The sequence below is a fragment of the Zea mays genome, chromosome 7, assembly GCF_902167145.1.
Source record: "Zea mays cultivar B73 chromosome 7, Zm-B73-REFERENCE-NAM-5.0, whole genome shotgun sequence".
In the NCBI taxonomy this organism is placed as follows: Eukaryota; Viridiplantae; Streptophyta; class Magnoliopsida; order Poales; family Poaceae; genus Zea; species Zea mays.
This window is the reverse complement of record NC_050102.1, coordinates 145914011-145931979: the sequence shown is the minus strand read 5'-3', so window position 1 is coordinate 145931979 and position 17969 is coordinate 145914011. Positions and strand designations below refer to the sequence as shown.

General features: G+C 45.0%; 3 protein-coding genes, 1 long non-coding RNA gene and 1 pseudogene across 9 annotated transcripts; 1 reads left to right on the top strand and 4 right to left on the bottom strand.

Annotated features, from left to right (window-relative positions):
• The first annotated feature begins 949 nt into the window (after nt 1–949).
• On the top strand, nt 950–4873 carry LOC100381797 (uncharacterized). 3 transcript variants are annotated; one of them, XM_008653406.4, is made up of 5 exons: nt 950–1325; nt 1424–1570; nt 1706–2168; nt 2812–3236; nt 3592–4873. In XM_008653406.4, exons 3-5 carry the CDS (start codon nt 1760–1762, stop codon nt 4459–4461), a joined length of 1704 nt encoding a protein of 567 aa, XP_008651628.1. In that variant the 5' UTR covers nt 950–1325; nt 1424–1570; nt 1706–1759; the 3' UTR covers nt 4462–4873. The 3 variants fall into 3 exon arrangements, with proteins under 3 accessions (XP_008651628.1, XP_008651627.1, NP_001348244.1); XM_008653405.4 differs by having other exon boundaries at nt 1424–1609; NM_001361315.1 differs by having other exon boundaries at nt 1084–1325; nt 1692–2168; nt 3592–4723.
• A 905-nt stretch (nt 4874–5778) lies between these two features.
• LOC100193066 (LOC103650352-like pseudogene) lies at nt 5779–8425 on the bottom strand (annotated as a pseudogene). Its single transcript, NR_160900.1, has 4 exons — nt 7301–8425; nt 7059–7137; nt 6844–6961; nt 5779–6677 (listed from the first exon to the last, which is right to left on the bottom strand). The product of NR_160900.1 is annotated as a protein-like pseudogene (transcript).
• On the bottom strand, nt 8237–13374 carry LOC100279891 (inositol 1, 3, 4-trisphosphate 5/6-kinase family protein). 3 transcript variants are annotated; one of them, XM_035960537.1, is made up of 12 exons: nt 12938–13374; nt 12453–12527; nt 11347–11542; nt 11079–11167; nt 10924–10995; nt 10631–10833; nt 9873–10026; nt 9673–9786; nt 9408–9470; nt 9033–9169; nt 8759–8906; nt 8237–8597 (listed from the first exon to the last, which is right to left on the bottom strand). In XM_035960537.1, the coding sequence occupies exons 3-12, from the start codon at nt 11450–11452 to the stop codon at nt 8445–8447; spliced, it is 1239 nt and encodes a 412-aa protein (XP_035816430.1). In that variant the 5' UTR covers nt 11453–11542; nt 12453–12527; nt 12938–13374; the 3' UTR covers nt 8237–8444. The 3 variants fall into 3 exon arrangements, with proteins under 3 accessions (XP_035816430.1, XP_035816431.1, NP_001146315.1); XM_035960538.1 differs by having other exon boundaries at nt 11347–11538; nt 12938–13303; NM_001152843.2 differs by having other exon boundaries at nt 8287–8597; nt 12492–12527; nt 12938–13306.
• Nucleotides 13375–13510: 136 nt separating this feature from the next.
• On the bottom strand, nt 13511–14255 carry LOC100303858 (uncharacterized). Its single transcript, NM_001366623.1, has 2 exons — nt 14163–14255; nt 13511–14086 (listed from the first exon to the last, which is right to left on the bottom strand). The coding sequence occupies exon 2, from the start codon at nt 14026–14028 to the stop codon at nt 13696–13698; it is 333 nt and encodes a 110-aa protein (NP_001353552.1). The 5' UTR covers nt 14029–14086; nt 14163–14255; the 3' UTR covers nt 13511–13695.
• A 1502-nt stretch (nt 14256–15757) lies between these two features.
• LOC109940939 (uncharacterized) lies at nt 15758–16581 on the bottom strand. The gene is made up of 2 exons (XR_002263718.2): nt 16312–16581; nt 15758–16102 (listed from the first exon to the last, which is right to left on the bottom strand). It is a non-coding gene; the product is annotated as an uncharacterized lncRNA (long non-coding RNA).
• Nucleotides 16582–17969: the final 1388 nt, after the last annotated feature.

Below are 17969 nucleotides of genomic sequence, written 5' to 3'. Positions count from 1 at the left end.
TGCTTTTGCTTGCTCACACCAGTGACGCTGAGAGCCATACGGGCCCGCCAGCCGTCTTCATCTCTCCTCCTCAAAAGACAAAAAGGGGGGGAAAACCACTTGCATGAGCGACTGGTTCCTCATGCATGTTATGTCACCACCAGACGGATATAATTCTATAAATAAATAAATAAACAAATAAATAAAATCCATCGCGACTACAAAATAACAATATTTTAGGTCACTCCGTCCAAACATTAGTGATATTGACAAGCATAGACAAATATGCTCCAACGTGCAGGTTCACATGATCGATATGTCACCTGTTAACTTTGCTATAAATATATGAGGCACCAAATTCATAGATTGGATCTATTTGCTTAGAATCATATCTTACAGATACAGTTAGCTCTTATATAGATTCTACCACATAATGCACGTATTGGATTAGCATCGGTCGACGATGCATCATCATCATAGGTGCCGTTTGGTTCACGAAAATGTAACATAAATGGTAATAATTTACACTCAAATACCGGCGGTAATAAATTTGAATAAGACAATATTCATTTATAATATGATATCGATTACGGTTAGACTTAAACAAACATGATTTAACGTTATAGGTTATCCATCACGTATTAATATGTGAACCAAACGACACCCTATTTCTTATAAGTTATTACGTCCGTTCTTTTTTATTTATTATGTTTTAGTTTAAATATAAACTTGCGGGAGATAAATATTTGAGAACAGTTAGTACTAAATACGGACCAGGAGACAAAAAAAATTGTCGAACGGGGTAGTTACTCCGTCCGTTTTTTTATTTGTCGCGTTTCAGGAGCATATACACGCTACGTGGTGTGACGCTTAACAGCACGGTATACGTGGAGGAAACGGTTACTATATGGCCGGGAAAAAGTTTTATCTTTCTTTAACGCAAGAAAGAAGGCAGCAAAGTCACACAATTATTCCCCCACGGGTGAAAAATAGAAAAATCAGGAGCCGGAGACCACCCGCGTGCTCTGCTCACACATCCTTCAGCAGTCGTCGTCCTCGTTGATAAGCAGGGGAGGTGGATCACTCGAACGAACCTAATAATAAGTGAGCTTCCAGGTCGGGGAGAGGGACCGCCGGTGGAAAAACTTTGGAGGCGCCCAACTTCCAAGATACCCACTAGCTCCCTCCCAGCCTCCCACCTTGCCCTTTCCACCCTTCGCTGATGCTAGAATGATGGGATTTTTGGAGCTCTAAGACAAGTACTACTGATCCTTGCGCTTCACTCGCCCTCTTGCTCCCTGCGTGTTCTTGATTTGGCCTCAAAATTTGTTGCTTGTTTTCTCGTGGTGAGGAACTATCTTACCTACTTGTTAGGGGATGAGACGTTTTTTTTAGTTCTCCTTGAAATTTATGTGCATGCTAATTTGTTTGATTCTTTTTGCAGTTTGAGGTGACATCTCGGTTCTAAAAATCTGCCAGATTTCTTCTCCCTGTTTGTATGGACAAATTTGGGAACGAACCCTAGTCTGTGTGTGAAGCAGCCAAAGTAGTGTTCTTGCGGAGCAAAGCAAAGCTAAAGCGGCAGCAGTTGGTGAGGATACAAGAGATACAGAAGGGCTTGTTAGATTCTGTAAAGACATTCTTATTAGCTGATATTTTTTTTCCATCAACTGGGGCCGGTTTTTCGGAAGTACGCCCATCTTGGATTAAAGCCTCTCAATTTCAGGATTCGGCACAAGCACAATACCATCAGGTGAACAAGAGCCATTTGGTCTTGGGCATGGAGAAGCAATCCAGCACCCGGCATGGTGCCCTAGAGAAATTGAAGAGCTTCCGGGGGATAGAGAAGCAGAGAAGCTTCAAGTTCTTGTCCATGGAGAAGCAGCAGAGCTTCAAAAGGAACAAGGACAGCCCGGGGAAGCGGGGTGACACCGCACTCCACCTTGCGGCGAGGGCTGGCAGTGTTGCACATGTCCAGAGGATCCTTGCGGAGTGTGATCCAGAGCTGCTGGTGGAGTTAGCTGCCCGCCAGAATCAGGACGGTGAGACTGCTTTGTATGTGTCTGCTGAGAAGGGCCATGTCGAAGTTGTGTGTGAGATTTTGAAGGCTTCTGATGTGCAGTCAGCTGGACTCAAGGCCAGTAACAGCTTCGACGCATTCCATATTGCGGCAAAGCAGGGCCATTTGGGTGAGTTTTCATTCCTCGTCATTAATTAGTTGAGGATTAGGTAGTGTGAATCGGAATTCTTTAATATACGGATTCATTTGTTTTGTACCGGCAGTTCTATGTGATCTTTTGTATTGGTCATTGTTCCTGCAGTTCGCATGTTTATAAAAATTGACTTTTATCTCATTGACTTATGCAAATCTCTATGATCATGAAGGATCTGTTCCCCACATTTTCCCCCTAGGAACATGTAGTGTGAAAACAGTAACACTGAGTCCCTGATTTCCTTTTGCTCAGATAGCTTATAAATTTACTTGGCTGATCTGGTCTAGATTAAAACCTACCATGTTTGTCTTTCTTGGTTTTACAGACAAATTCTTGATTTCTGAGAGTTGGCAATTTTCTACAATCTTACCATGTTGTTGCGTCTAAATCAAAGAACTGGCAATCCTATATCTAGTGACAAGATATGATGGTCCTTGTCTGCTCATCCAGGAACCTTCACCAGACCAATTAGGCTATGTAATTTCTGATATTTGAGTTAGTATGCAGTGTTGAAGAGCAAACTATTGCACAGTTGTTATTTAATCTTATTTTTCAAAGCGTGTATATTCTGTTCTTTCAGAAAAAAGAGATCATATTAGTTCAATTTTGGTCTTTGCAGATGTCTTGAAGGAGCTGTTACATGCCTTCCCCTCACTAGCAATGACAACAAATTCTGTAAATGCCACAGCTTTGGACACTGCTGCAACTCAGGGCCACATTGACATTGTTAATCTTCTGCTAGAAACAGATGCAAGCCTTGCTAGGATTGCAAAAAATAATGGAAAGACAGTTTTGCATTCAGCAGCAAGAATGGGTCATGTGGAGGTGGTAACTGCTCTATTAAATAAGGATCCAGGGCTTGGTTTCAGAACAGATAAGAAGGGACAAACAGCTCTACACATGGCTTCAAAAGGCCTGGCTTCAAAAGGCCAGAATGCAGAAATTCTGCTCGAGTTGTTGAAGCCTGATGTCTCAGTTATCCATGTAGAAGACGGCAAGGGGAATAGACCATTGCATGTTGCAACTCGGAAGGGAAACACCATTGTAAGTGATATTATCTCATAATGTTCTGATTTCTGCCACAGTTTGAGTCTTCCCGTTTTACATTTTAACAATCAGATTTATTGCTGTATTTATGGTTGAAACTATGTTGCTCAGGAGAATTACTAAAATAGAGTTACTCACATTCCTGAGGTATTACTTACTTAATACTCAAGTCTCCAATGTTTTATAAAATAATTCTAAGAAGAATTTGCAAGGAATACTTTCTTCCTTTTAAAAAAGCAAGGAATTTCTAAGAGGTTTTGGATTGAATATTGCTCACTCTTAAGAATAGCATGCAACATTTGAAAGAATTGATTACTTGTGCTTTTATCTAAAGTTCTTATGTTCTTTACAGATGGTTCAGACCCTAATATCAGTTGAGGGGATTGAAATCAACGCGGTTAATAGAGCTGGAGAGACTGCTTTTGCTATTGCAGAGAAACAAGGTAATGAAGAGCTCGTTAACATCCTGAGAGAGGCTGGTGGAGTAACTGCAAAAGAGCAAGTAAATCCTCCTAATCCAGCAAAGCAGCTTAAGCAGACAGTCAGCGATATCAGGCACGATGTTCAATCACAGATCAAGCAAACACGGCAGACCAAGATGCAATTCCAGAAAATCAAGAAGAGAATCGAAAAGCTCCACATCGGTGGGCTAAACAACGCCATCAACTCCAACACCGTTGTCGCGGTGCTTATCGCCACCGTTGCCTTTGCCGCCATATTCCAGCTCCCTGGTAATTTTCTGGAGGATATGAGTCAGGCACATGGCCCAGACATGACCTTGGGGCAAGCATGGATAGCCAGTGAGCCAGCCTTCATAATCTTCTTGGTTTTCGACGCTCTGGCTCTCTTCATCTCGCTCGCGGTCGTCGTGGTCCAGACGTCTCTGATCGTCGTCGAACAGAAGGCCAAGAAGAAGATGGTCTTCGTGATAAACAAGCTGATGTGGCTCGCGTGCCTCTGCATCTCGGCGGCCTTCATAGCGCTGACCTACGTCGTCGTGGGCCGAGACGACGAGTGGCTGGCCTGGTGTACGATGGCGATCGGCACCGTCATCATGGTGGCCACTCTGGGTTCAATGTGCTACTGCATTGTCGCTCACAGGATGGAGGAGAAGAGCATGAGGAGGATCAGGAGGACCTCCACGAGCCAGTCGTGGTCCATATCGATCGACTCCGAAACGGAGCTGATGAACAGCGAGTACAAGAAGATGTACGCCATTTAGGATAGGCAACGGCCATGCTTGCCATCTGAGTCCTGTATATACTGGTACCCAAAGTCCATGGCATTGGATTGACTGAGCTATATTTTAGTCCGTAGACATGGCACCTGTATGTAACTGCAGACAGTCTGCAGCCTCCGCCCACGAACGTAGATAGGGTGTAGCCACCTTTTTGTTGGCAAAATATGAACATTTGCCAAGCACGATGCCCCTATCTTATGCTGTATTTTTGTGGGTGCGGCAATGAAAACCATGGGATTGTATCTGTATAGTAGAATAGTATGGAATAAGTTGACCTTGTGTCAAAGGTTATGTGGTCGTGCGTGGATGCTCTTTTGATGCGACATTAGGCTGGATGGAGTAGGCTGAGGGAAAAGAAAAGAAAAATAACAATGGTCACAGATGACATTTTGGACTTGGACTGGAGCAGACTTTGTTGACCGTTGTGGTTATGCGGCATTTGCAGCCGTTCTGTAAAAATGAAAATGCGGAGATGCCTATGGGCTGACCGAAAATTTGACAAAATTTCCGCTCTTTCCCTGGAGGGAAATAAGCAGATATTTTCGAACGCAGTCCATCCTTTTTCACCTCTGAAGCAGATATTGGCAGCACTCTCACAGATTCAGATCCCTCAAGTCTGCCAGCTGTTTGGTAGTCACGTAGAGCGACTGAACACTGCGCACGCACGCACAGGACGACTCGTGGAGTTGGCGATTGGACCAGATCACTTCGGCCCCAGGCATCATTCAGTTAGAAGTCTGCAGACAGAAGTCCGCAGACAGCAGGCGGCAACTTGGTGGTCATGAAGAACAGAGGGAGAACATTCAACACAGCTTAGTTGTGTAACAGCCTTTACCCTGCACTAGTGGTATCATGGTCAATCTTTTGTGCTTCTCCGGCCGTCTTACTCATCATATCTGCTATTTCAAATTTCACTCTATTAAACAGTACAATCTAAAGTGTTTTGTACGGTTATATACATGATGCCAAAGCGATGCTTGGACAAACTTGTACGGAAAGTGAAGTGTCTGGTCTGATTAAGATAGAGAATGAAACCATGGGTTGACAATCCGAAGAATTTGTGCAGTCGGGTACACGTCGCTATCTTCTTTTCCTGCTAAAAGCGCGAGAGTCTATTCCTTGGAGTCCAAACGAACTGCTTCTAATAATTTCACTGACTTGCTATCGTGTGAACGAGTTCATTGTCTGTGCGACAAAAATATTTTGTGTTAAAATATATCCTTCCCAACCTGTGACTGTGCATGCAGCGCATGGTGCAAGGTCTCTCTCTGTCAAGAAACCGCAGTGATTCAGGACAGTGAAAAAAGTCCCCGTCAAGAAGCGAAGCTACATGCATGGCGAACATCGTCACTAACATAAAACATGAAACTGCAAAGAACTTTCAAGTCACTTGTATTTTCACATATTAGGGCGACTAAGATCATTCCAATGACTCGACCAATAGGTTCCTTCCTGAAAAAGTGATAGCGTCCCATCCCATCCCATCTACTCGTCAGCCTGAAACCGCCATGTTTCAATCACTTCTTCGCATGGCTTCCAAGCTTCGGCCTCTGCTCCTTCTCTCCAGCCCTCCTCCGCCCCTTCAGCACCGCATCGGTGGCAGCGTCGCCGGCACCGGCACCGGCACCCTTACGGGCAGTAGCCACAGGAGCGCCGGTGGCCGCAGCTCTGCTGCTCCTTCCTTTCATCGTTGCTGTAACCTGCGCGTCGTCGCCTGTCGTCGCAGCGCGTGGGCACGACGACAGTCTCCTGGCGGCGGCGCCAGCGTCCACCTTCCGATCCTTGGCGGCGCCAGCTGAAGAACCATTCGGCCGAGGCTTCGCCGTGGTCGTGGTCGCTGTCGTAACGTTCTTCGGCGCCTTGCCCGGTCTGGCCGCGTTATTCTTGGCGCCTGCGTTTGGTGGCTGGGATTTGCTGCCCGGAGCTGCTTTCTTGGACGCTTTGGTGGCAGTAGCTGTTGGGGTTGGGGCTGCAGGGATCGAGTTGTGCTGCCTGTTGGCCAGTGCTGTGTAGCTGGACTTCTTCTCTATCCGGTATGCTGAGTCCTGCTGTTTAGATGGAGTGGGAGCTTCTATGCTGAGTTTTTTCTTCGATGGTGGAGAGCTGGGCCTCGCTGTCGGAGTCACAGAAATGGAGGAGCTGGAGGTAGGCGATTCGGACGTTGTCGATGCGGTTGCAGAGTCGGGCTTGCTTGAGAACTGCACCAGTTTCACAATAGCACAGAAAGATCAAGGAAAGATTAAACCCAGTTTCACAATACCAGTTTCAGAAAATGGAATCATTTGCACTCCTAACAGAGAATTCTAGCTTGGTACAGTACAGGAACAAAGGGCAAGGTCGTACAAGTGCAAACATTCACCATACCCTTGAAGTCCTGAGTGGCTGAAGCATAGGCAGCAGCTCCTTCTGAAAGATCATCTGGGATGAGTTGGCTTCCATCTCGAGGGAAGGGAACAGTGGGGTCGCTGGGGGAGTCTTGAGCCTGAAAACGAGCTGCTATGCTTTACAAGGCAACTTAAAAACAGTCGGGTGCATCTGGGTTACAGTTAAAACTAGGGATCTATACGCTTTCTAATTACCAGTCGTAATCATGCTTCTCGCCATCTGGGAGGAGGTACTCCCTCTTTCCTGAAGGAAGCTTGTACATGCGACCGTCTCCTACGAGTCATCAGAGGCACGCACTCGCATCAGACGATCTATTCTGGAAATCTAATAATACTAAAACAACAACAATAACAGAAGGGAAAATGGGTGCCGTTTGATTGGTATTGGTACCAACAAGAACAGGTGAGTAATGGCTAAAGCAGAAGTAAACCCTCACCTTGAATAGCTTCGAACTCCACCGAGAACATTGGCTCCAGGAGGTTCATGTCCCTCTCTTTCTCATGCTGATACATCTCCCCAAACAGAGCCAAGCTCTCGTCCTCGTCTCTCCGGGCTGGGACCACCGCGGGCGTGCCCTTGGCCATGCCAGTGAACTTCCTCACGCGGTCCATCTGCAAGGCGCAGCAATTCCACAAAAAAGGCCCCCGAGACGGCGGGACAGCAGAGGAGCATATATCGCCGTGTCCTGCCACACAGGTAGGTAGTGAGAATACTCTTGAGGACCAAAACCTGTGCCGGCAATGCTGAAACCATCCCTGGAGAACAAATGTAAGAGATGTGTTGATGGAGTGGGCATGTTGTCAGATTCGATGATCATTCGATGTGTTGTCCTGTTCTCCTTGGCCTCCATATGGCACAAATGTGTTTTCTTCTTCAGTTCTATTTGTCCTTTGCCTGCAGGCCATGGCCACCCATCCGTGGAAGCTTTCCTTATGGCGTTTTGGTAGAGGCACAGGCACGTTGCGTCAGATTCAGAAAACGAAAACCATGCCATCAGGGAATTGACGACGCCTTCCCGGGTTGACCTCCAGCTCTGTATCGAGGTGAACGCCGTCAGGGATGCCAATGCCACTGTGCCCCTTGGCACTTGTCCACGCATGGTTGGTGACATGACATGGGATTGCTGTCTCTGTCTGGACCAGGTCACAACATCCAGCCCCAGGCACAGCGGAATCTCCGTCCAGGGCGTGGCCGGCGGCGCGTAGGTTGCCATGGCGGCGGGCCCACGCCGGGAAGAGGGGAGTAGAAGCGCCGCACGCCGTGAGCGTGAGACGTTGCACCGCCCGGTCGCCGGCTGGATTGTGAAACCAGCAGCTAGCGCTAGCAGTTTCCACAAGGGCGCGCAGATTCACATGGAACCGACACGGTGACAGAATACACCACGGCGACGAGATCGACAGCTAAACATGGCGGATTGTTGTTAATTATTATTCCGCTCCCGATTTCGCTTATTCCCACAGCTACAGCCGAACATTACTCCGAGTCTGCTCCAGAACCATTACAACCACTGCGGCTCTCCTCTCTCTGCTGCGCTCCACTCCACGTAGATTCACTTATTCGGGAAGAGCCTTGACACCTTATTAACCCTGGGCATTCGCATTCCCGCGCGTCGACTCGTACGCCTGCCTGACCGCGTCCCAGAACGCAGGCACCGCCTCCGAGTCGGGAACCTCTTTGAACGACGGCAGGTAGTTCAGGTCCACTATGACATGGTCTCCGGTGCCTTCTTGGACCTGCACATATCCACCAATTAACACTCACTAAGCCGCTATCCTTGTTATAGTGCTGATTTTCTTTTCTTTTTCTTTAGAGAGCAGGAGCAACCATAGTTGCTTGCAGTTGCACTGAACTCCACGAGCATCATAAAATTTGCAGGGCCAGAAAATATACTCACGACGACATCGAATCCAAATACTGTAAGCCCAAGCAGCCCCTTCAGGAATTTTGCGGCCTCTTCTACCAGATCGGCATCTAACAGCTTGCCATCTTCCGCGCCGGTCTGCGGTCGCTGCTCATTCGTAGCCACCGGAAGAGTCTTCAAACTGACACAGGACAGATTCAAGAGTACCTCAGTGTTACAGTACCGAGCTCTCGCGTCCAATGGGAAGAATGGTAATGAAGCAATCCAGCACTTCTGCCTGTAACGTGTATAGTTCTCGAAGATTTACCTATTAAATGTAAGAGCTTCACCTCCTGACGACGGCTTCAGGAAGCGCGCGTTGGGCATTGAGTCTCTAACGGCGTAGAAAACCTTGTCTCCGATCACATAGAACTTGAAAATCTTGGATCCGTGATCCACGTATTCCTGTAAAATGTTCCTTGGCTGGTGAGTTACCGAGACCTATACAGGGAAAGGTATAACGAGAAGAAAAGAAACTCAAGGAAAGGCACTATTACGAGCAGTAATGGATCACGATCCAAATGTTCCTTTACTATTTGTTTGATCCCTTAAATAATTTTAGTTCAAAAATGAATAGAAATAGAGCTCGATCCTTAAATTTTGTAGTGTAAAATTTAGAACCCTTTACCACCCTTAGGCATACCTGTAGCACAGCAGGAAGGGGCACACTGAGGTTGCTAAATTCTTCAATCTGAAAAACCAGTGCCTGCACACAGCAAGAACTGTGATTCAGCTGCAAGTGGAAAAGACAAGGCAAACTCTGAACTTAAAAGGTTGGGTTTGCAGTGGTGGACTGGTGGGAGAATATGGATGCTTAATTTCTTTATGTAAAGGTGATGATTCGGAAAACTGACTTAACATGTGGTCCTGCATGTAAAGCAATACAAAAGCAAAGACAAGAATCAGACCATATTGTGGGCATCAGCGACTCCACAAGCGACTTGTGGCTTCACAATGAGTGGGAAGGATAAATTAGCTTCTACTAGATGCTTATCCAATTCACCATTATGAAAACTGTCAACCTGTTTGACAAAATAGCTAGTCAAATGGTATGCGTGAACTCTCGAAAAGGGACCAATAGCTGAAAGGGCATCCATATTGAAATTACCTTGCAAGAATACGGTGCTCGAAGTTTTGGCTTTCCTTCAGTGCCAAGTTCTTGCAACCGGACAAGGATTTTTTGGATTTGAAGACGGTCAAGCAATGGGTAAATGTTTTTAAATGGGTCCATGATACAAAAATCAGGGTGCTCTTCCACAAATCTGATTAACATAAGGGCTGCGGTGAGAGAGAATAATGAAGTCCAACATAGCAGATAATATGTTCAAAGCAACAAATATGTTTGAGAAAATCTTCAATTCTCTATGCTCATGTAGCTACAGAACACATGCCTACATTTGCTTGTTACTTGTTGTCTCAGCATCACCAGTCTCCACAACCGGAAACGGATAGCAAACTAAAACAAGTCTCCATATATGTTTTGAAACAATAAGTTATTAGAAAGGCAAAGGCTCCATAAATTGATCAACGCACAAACAGTTGGGTTGATAGAGTTCAAGCTTCTTTATGACAATTCCGATAAGCTGGGTGTAACATTGTCATAGAAAACAGCATCAAAGGTAGTGAGTTTACTGACTTGCTCTGATAGTCAAATATCAGGCTATTAATACAGAAAGTTGGTAGGCATACCGCATAACTGCATTAGGTAGCTTGCCAGAAATTATGTATAAATAGTTCCCAGAGACAATAAGAGATTGTTTCAAACTGATACCATAACATAACTATTTGAGTAAGCTTTAGAAAAATATTCACATGCACACCCAAGAAATAACTCCCTTATTATCTAAGTTGGTTAGTGCTTTATACCTTATAATTTCAGACATTCCTGCAGAAAATGAAATCCCTTTTGGAAAATCAATGGAGCAGTTTGGATCGATCTTGACAATCTCATCAGTTATTTTGTGGAGGACCATATCAACTTCTTGCAGTTGCAAACTTAATGGAATTTCGAAAGAGAGGGGAACAAAGATAAGACTGCCCTTACTAGGATATATGGGAAATGCTCCTCTCTGTAAGCAAGATGAAAAAGCATGATGTTCATGCTGGAATCCACTACATAAGTAGTTGTTAATATTCATTTACACTCTAAAGAAGCTTGCCTTTGCGAAGTCTTCCTCACGGGATTTTTTCATTATATATCCAATCACCAGAACAGATGAGCCACAAAGTTCCTACATCGAAGAGGGAGACACTCCAAATTAGTGCACTCTGTAATCACAGAAAGTGTTTAACTACAAGACAAGAACAAACTTACCTTTTTCATTAGAGTAGCCAAGGTGAGAAGCAACTCCTGAAGCCTTTGAACATTTAAAACACCAGGAACCTCTATGCTACATTCATTAGCTGGACCAGTGAAGTGTATCAGTTCCCATCATCCCTCACGAGGAAAAATGTTCCATTATGTAATACAGGCTATACAGCATTTGCCACATTCTATCTTGAGCAAAGTTCTAATACATAAATGACTTGCTAAAAATAGCCTGAAAATAAAACCTGGCTTTTCGATCCCAGTATAGGCTTACCTACAGAAAGAACTCTCCAGTTCTGATTCTGGAGCTCAGAAATTAAACCTTTGTCAACTCTTGAAGTCGCATAAAAACAAAAACTTGTTCGGCTCCATTCTATCATTAATTCAATTGGAGAAAGATTCCCACTTTTTGCAAGAAGTACTATAGATCCAAACAAGTGTGAGCTTGCGACCTTTTCAAGAAAGTCTGACTAATAAAAGGAAAATAGGGGGAACTTGTAAGCATATTTATTTACTTTGGGGTGTCTGTTGTGATCTCTTTTTTTCCCTAAAATATACAGCTGTTAAATATTAAAACAACATTATTTTCACAGCAAAATCATAAGGGCACATTGGGTTGGTATGGAAGTTTTGCCAGTTAAGGGCTTGTTCGGTTATTTTCAATCCATATGGATTGAAGGGGATTGATACGGATTGGAAGGGATTTTGATTTACTATGGATTGAAACCCCCTCAATCCCCCTCAATCCATATGGATTGGGGTAGAACCGAACAAGCCATTTAAGACATTTTGTACTGAAGGCTGAAGCAAATAGCCAACACATGTCTTAAATGTTCAAAACTCAAAGGCAGTGACAAAAAAATCCATTATTTCTGATATGAAGGATAATAATAGCATACGCTCAATTCAAAATTCAATGGTCCAATATTTCATGATGAACTTGACATGATTCATCATGCACTTGATTATATCAGGATTCCGGACATATGCTACAAACATTTGATCAAGTCTAAGGGGTTGTTTGTTTTAGGATTATAATCTACTCAGATTATATAATCTAACTTATTTTGAATTAAGGGGGTGTTTGTTTGAGATTATAATCTGCCCAAATTATATAATCCAACAAATTTTGAACCAAACAAACAGCCCCTAAAGATTATTGAAATATATGCCAGTAATCAGAACTTTAACAGGACATTGCTACCAGATCAGCAGTAATAATTAATAAACTCTCTTTCCATTAGAAGTGACTGGTTTCTCATTCATCCTTGTTAACACAATGCCATTCTTTTAAGACAGGATGATAACCCCATGGGCCATGATAGCTAAGTATGGAAAGACGAAGTAAATACTGTCGATGTGAACTTCTGAAGAGACAACCTCAGAGGGATGTAATGATAATATAGATCAGTAGAGCACCTCATTAGTTGGCATGCCCTCTGCATAGCAGATTGCCTGAAAAAGGATACAGGAGGATACAGTCAGATGCCCATCGCTTGCTCAGTTTATGAACTCTTGTAAGCTCTACTGATCCACTGGCAGCAAGCATTTGAACTATATTGGACTAAAACTTGAACACGGGGAACCCGTCAACCACAAGATGGTGTAGCCCTAAACGGGATCCTAAGTCCAGATGTCTAGGATTACTAATAGGAGTACATTGTAAGAAACATTCCAGCGTATGGCATTAATAACAGGAGAGAGAAACGGAAAAGTTGAGCTTTTAGCCAAGTTCCTGGGACAATCTATCCGCGAGAACATTTCCTCGAACAGTACGGCACTAGTAAACAGTAAGATCTCAGCCAACTCATCTAGCAAAACAACGACGAATCGCGCCGATAGACAGAAAACCAAGCCACTCATACCACGCTCAGGTTGGAGTAGCGCAACCGCCGCAGCAACTCCTCTACCCCGGGCCGCAGCGCCACCGCCGCCGCCTCCCTGGTGGAGGAGGGGTCGAGGAGGAGGGAGGCATCCAGCACGAGTCGTACGGGCCGCCCGGTAGCCATGGCTTAGGGGAGGGAGATGCCAATCGCCAACGCCTGAGTTCTGTTCCTGACTTTCTGCTCGGCGATGGGACTTGGGGGCTGCCGGGCCGAACGCCTGCTGAACCTGGTCACCTGGAGCCGGGCATAGCATAGGAAAGGGGAAGCTCCTGATCTGTGGGCCCAGGTGTCAGTAGCAGGCGTGGCCCCCACGGGCGCATGGGCGGCACCTGGCGGGAGGAAGGCGAACAGATGTGCAGGTGCAGCGCAGCAGGTCAGAATAATTCCCCTTTTCCTTAGCAGAAAAAAAAAATCTCAGCCTAGCTTTTCAACTTTCAGGGAATCAGATCCGTTGCCTTCATCATCATATTAAAAAAAATATATCCTTTTGTCTTCCCAGTCGAAAAAAAGTTCACTGGTTTATGTCATGGTGATGCAACAAGTTAACAGTGATTTGAACAAATGCGTCCGTTGTGTATTTCATTTGCATCAGCGAGAACGCAAGATTGTGCTTTGCAGTCGCAGCTCGCAGCAAGCGCTACATTTCACTCGATTTATTTACTCGTCAAATCGTTTCTTCTGTACAGAGCTGTGCTCGCGGCACACGATACCAGACATCCAAACAGATTCTTCTCTTCCTACGCGCCACTGACGCATCCAAACAAGCGCATGCTACTGAACCTCCGGGACTTGGACAGACCACGCCACCCGTCGCCGCCCGGCGGAGACGGCTCGTCCCGGACACCCTCGTCACGGGAGAAACCGCGCTCGTCGGGCGACGAGCGCGCGGCGAACCGGCAGCTCTGGCTCCGAGGATGGTCGTAGGCGCCGCCGGGGAGGCGCTCGTGTCCCCATCCCCGCGTTGGCGGAGCGCCGGCGGAGGAGAGGCGCTCGTAGTCCACAGCCCTTTTCGCCGCCCTCCGCTTGCTGATCGCGCCGCAAACGAACGGGATGAGCCCCTCCATGCTCATGTTGCGACGATCTGCGCCGCCGACCTCAGCAACAGCAGCGACCGAGATGGAGATTTCCCTGGAGTGGCAGAAAGAACATGGCATGAGATTATTATGTACATGGGTCGATTCGATATTTCAGCGACAGCTCTTACAGGAAACCAGCAGATACAGATCATGCATGATGTCAACAAATGGTTCGCTGGAGAGCATGCAACTGAGGCATCCCTCAGATTTTATTTTATAATCCTTGGCTGACTACCGCTGTCGGATATGATTGCATCTGCACGCATGTGAAAGTTCCAGTTTGCATGTTTCCCCAACGACCACCGGTTGAGAAAAAGAAAAGATAAACTCAATCAGAGGCTTCAGGCTTCACATGCACTTGCGATAATCTCGGGTGGTAAATTGGTAATCAACATGGCTTTGCCCAACGGCGAGTCCAACTAAGATTACAGATACTTTGCTTTAGTTTAGTCTCTCCTTATATATAGAGAGAGAGGTGCAAAAAAAATGTACAATAAAGCTTTCCATATAATCACTGAATCATCGTCAAAAGGTATGAAAATTTCTTTATAAACTATATATGTATATTGTTACTGTATCAATATATCAAACTGCAAATCCTAATTCACCATACGTTAATAGATGTAAAAAAAAGCGAAAGGGCCTCTAGCGTAATGGTTAAGGCTTTCGAGTAGCACCTCCAGGTCCTGGGTTCGATCCCCCTCGGGGGCGAATTTATGGCTTGGTTAAAAAAATCCCCTCGTTGTGCCCCACCCGCTCCCGGGTTACGTCCTGCGCGCCACCCTCCGGCTGGGCCGTTGCAGAGTGGGCGGTGACGGCCCGCTAGTGATGGGGGGCCAAGGTTTGGGGATTTTCTCGGCCGGGACCATGAGGGCGGTCTTTCCCTCCCCGGCCGAGTTTTTTTTTTAATAGATGTAAAAAGTAAAAATTGTCATTCTTTAATTCTTCATATTAATAGAGCTTTCTCTTTTTTACACTTTTTAACATATGATGAATTAAAATTTTAAATTTAATATGTAGTGCTATGACATAATGACACTATGATAACGTAGCCCTTAATCGAGAAAAAACGTACAGTTAAGGATATATATAGAGCGAGAAGATGTAGGCTCAATATATGCTCATCCTAGGTACCACTATGGCTAACAGCACACATGTTAGTTATAGAGGTTCAAATCTATAAGGTTCCGTTTATTTCCTTTCATTTTGATGAATTGAAATCTTACTAATGGAATAAGCTATTTTTTTAGAATGTGACATTCCACCACTTTCCAAAAATATCATATAACTCTATCTCAAATTCATGGGGTGAGAAATAGAAATTGATTCTATAGATTTACACGCTATTTTTTCGATGTACAACTTATAGCATACTCTTCTACTTGCTTCGCTATAACATAAATGTAATATATAAATATCTCTCATATATTTAGAATAATATACAAATATATTATATATATAAATATATATATATGAACTTAAATATACAAATATATTACATATACAAATATATGAACTTAATTACTTTTGTCTAAATATAATTATTAAAATGGAATTCAATTATAACGAAACAAACGGGGCCTAAGAAAAATAGACTGAGGCCCATTGATAATAGAGTTTTGGTGTTTGGTAATTAACATAACCATTTAGACTAACAATATTTGCTATTAGTGTATCTAAATATAGTTCAAAAGGTATATCATGGACTTGACCAAAAGAAAAGTGGTGGTGATCAAATTGATGAACATCTCAAGAAAACATTAAAAGACTCATTGAAAATCTACAACAATATGTAAGAGTTCAAGACATAGATAGAACTAAGGCGAACGTGAAGATCACGAATAACAGAAGACTCGCCGCCCGCGTAGGGGGCTCTCGCCGCCGAAGAGCTTGTCGAGCAGAGTCTGCACGACGGTGTCGTCGGGCACCGGCTCCCCGCACTCCTCCTTGAACTGGAACAGGTCGTGCGGAGGCGGACGTGGGTAGGTCGACCTTGACGCAGCCGCGTCGTTCTCGTTCCTCGCCGCGTAGGCGGTGTCGGTGAGGTGCGCGGTCGTACGATCGTCGTCTGCAGTGGCGGAGACATGATTTCTCTAAATGTAGAGCACTAACAAATATTTATATCAGCTAGAAAATCTTAAATCATGCAAATATATAAATGATAGTACATATAACCATGAACGGATTATACAAATTCTCTCAATCCTTTAAAACATACTTCACCCTCTAATAATTATTTGGTCCAAGAGTAGGGCCTGAGCTCTAGTGGCTCCATACCTGTCTCCGCCACTGCGTCTGGGACGGTCTCGGTGACGGCCGGGTGGACGACGACAGGAGGCCGAGCGAGTAGCCCACGGCGAAGACGAGCAGGAAGGATCTAAACATGTCTGATGCAGGCAAGATCGTCTAACTAAACATGTCAGTGCAATGCGTGTGTCCTGCCATGAACTTGGACCTCGACACCGCAAGGCGTGAAGCTTTCTGGTGCTCACTCAGCCTTTGCTTAGATTCACAACAACCGGGACCGCGACGATACACCCTTTCCACGGTCAAACCTTACGTTGACAAGGTAGGTGTGGTGAGACGGGAAGGAGGGCGATGGCATCAGCAATTCGCGCGGCATGGTTGATGACGATCAGCGAGTCAGTACGCATCAGCAGTCGCTGCTTCGGCTGGTCCGCTGGTGCAAGTAGGCAGGAGGCAGCGATCAATGCGCGGATCGCTGATTTGCCGGGGCTGGGTCGGGTGCTTGGCGCTGGAGGAACCAGATCAGACGCATGCCGCGCGCTCGGCCCAGGCCCAGCTGTGCTTGTTTGTGGCGCGTCCATGGACTGGCCCAGAAACAACGGTTTTGGTTTACGCACGGGAACTGGGACCAGTCACGCTCACTCCGGCCTATCAGTTCTAGGTGGGCCTTTACTCTTACCCTTCTCTCTTTTTGACTCCATCTATGTCTGGCCTTTGAGACCAAGGGGACGTGTCTATTTTTTTTATTTTTACTAGCATATAGACCATGCTAACACTACGATACTAAAAAGAGAAGGAGTTGACGACAGCAATGCAAGTGAAGAGTTGGCGGCGGCGGCGACGACGTGAGTGAGGGGGAGGGGCGGCAGAGACAGAGGGGAGGGAGAGGGAAAGGGATGAGGCATTGAGAAATGATCCAAATAATATTATTCATTGGATTTGGGGTAAGGGAGAGAGGGTTATCCAGCGATTTGAACCCTTGGTTTTGATTGTGTGTTAAATGTTGGTGCAAATTGTTTCGTCGATTAGTGAATGTTATAAGTGTGGGGTGATTTGGTTGGGTGGACCTTGCAAAGTTTAAACTGGTGGATTATATAGTGGTATAGATTTGAGAAAATAGCTTTTCCTTAAATAAAAATAACTAGGCCCTTTTCTAAACTAGAATTTATTTTAATTTTTGAGGGACAAAACACCTAAAGTCTAATCAAATTTAGATAATAAAATAACAACAAATAATGTACCAAATAAGCATTAGTTCCATCATTAATTATACTAATTTGATGTTATAATATATGTATTTTTTATAACTTTGGTCAAATTTAAGATGTTTTGGCTCTCAAAAAAATATTAAAATGGCTTATAATTTAGGACACATGTAGTAAGTTAAATACGCATAAATTTGACTACTTTTGTATGCGTAGTATACATAATATGTATGCACATGTATGGTGGCAACGTGGTGCGTAGAATATTAGCAACCCATGATGGGAAAATGGCAATCGAAAACACTTTCTCAACAAAGGTTTGAACTGTTAAGTAACCCTAGGTAGGGTTATGTAGACAATACCGACTTTGCCCCTGTGGGTCTCACATCTAGAGATGGCCAAACGGGCCGCCCGGCCTGGGCCCGGTGAAGCACGACCCGTTTTGGGCCCGGCCCGCCAGGCACGGTTAGGAAACCGGGCCGG

Excerpts from the sequence above, each read along its gene's own strand:
- LOC100303858 (NM_001366623.1), bottom strand. The coding sequence starts at position 14,028 with ATGAGCATGGAGGGGCTCATCCCGTTCGTTTGCGGCGCGATCAGCAAG.
- LOC100381797 (XM_008653406.4), top strand. The coding sequence starts at position 1,760 with ATGGAGAAGCAATCCAGCACCCGGCATGGTGCCCTAGAGAAATTGAAG. Across the intron at positions 2,169-2,811 it reads GGCAAAGCAGGGCCATTTGG|ATGTCTTGAAGGAGCTGTTA; the intron begins GTGAGTTTTCAT and ends TGGTCTTTGCAG. Across the intron at positions 3,237-3,591 it reads CTCGGAAGGGAAACACCATT|ATGGTTCAGACCCTAATATC; the intron begins GTAAGTGATATT and ends TGTTCTTTACAG.
- LOC100279891 (NM_001152843.2), bottom strand. The coding sequence starts at position 13,081 with ATGGCTACCGGGCGGCCCGTACGACTCGTGCTGGATGCCTCCCTCCTC. Across the intron at positions 12,528-12,937 it reads GCTACTCCAACCTGAGCGTG|GCAATCTGCTATGCAGAGGG; the intron begins GTATGAGTGGCT and ends ATCCTTTTTCAG. Across the intron at positions 9,471-9,672 it reads TCGCTGATGCCCACAATATG|GCACTGGTTTTTCAGATTGA; the intron begins GTCTGATTCTTG and ends TGCTGTGTGCAG.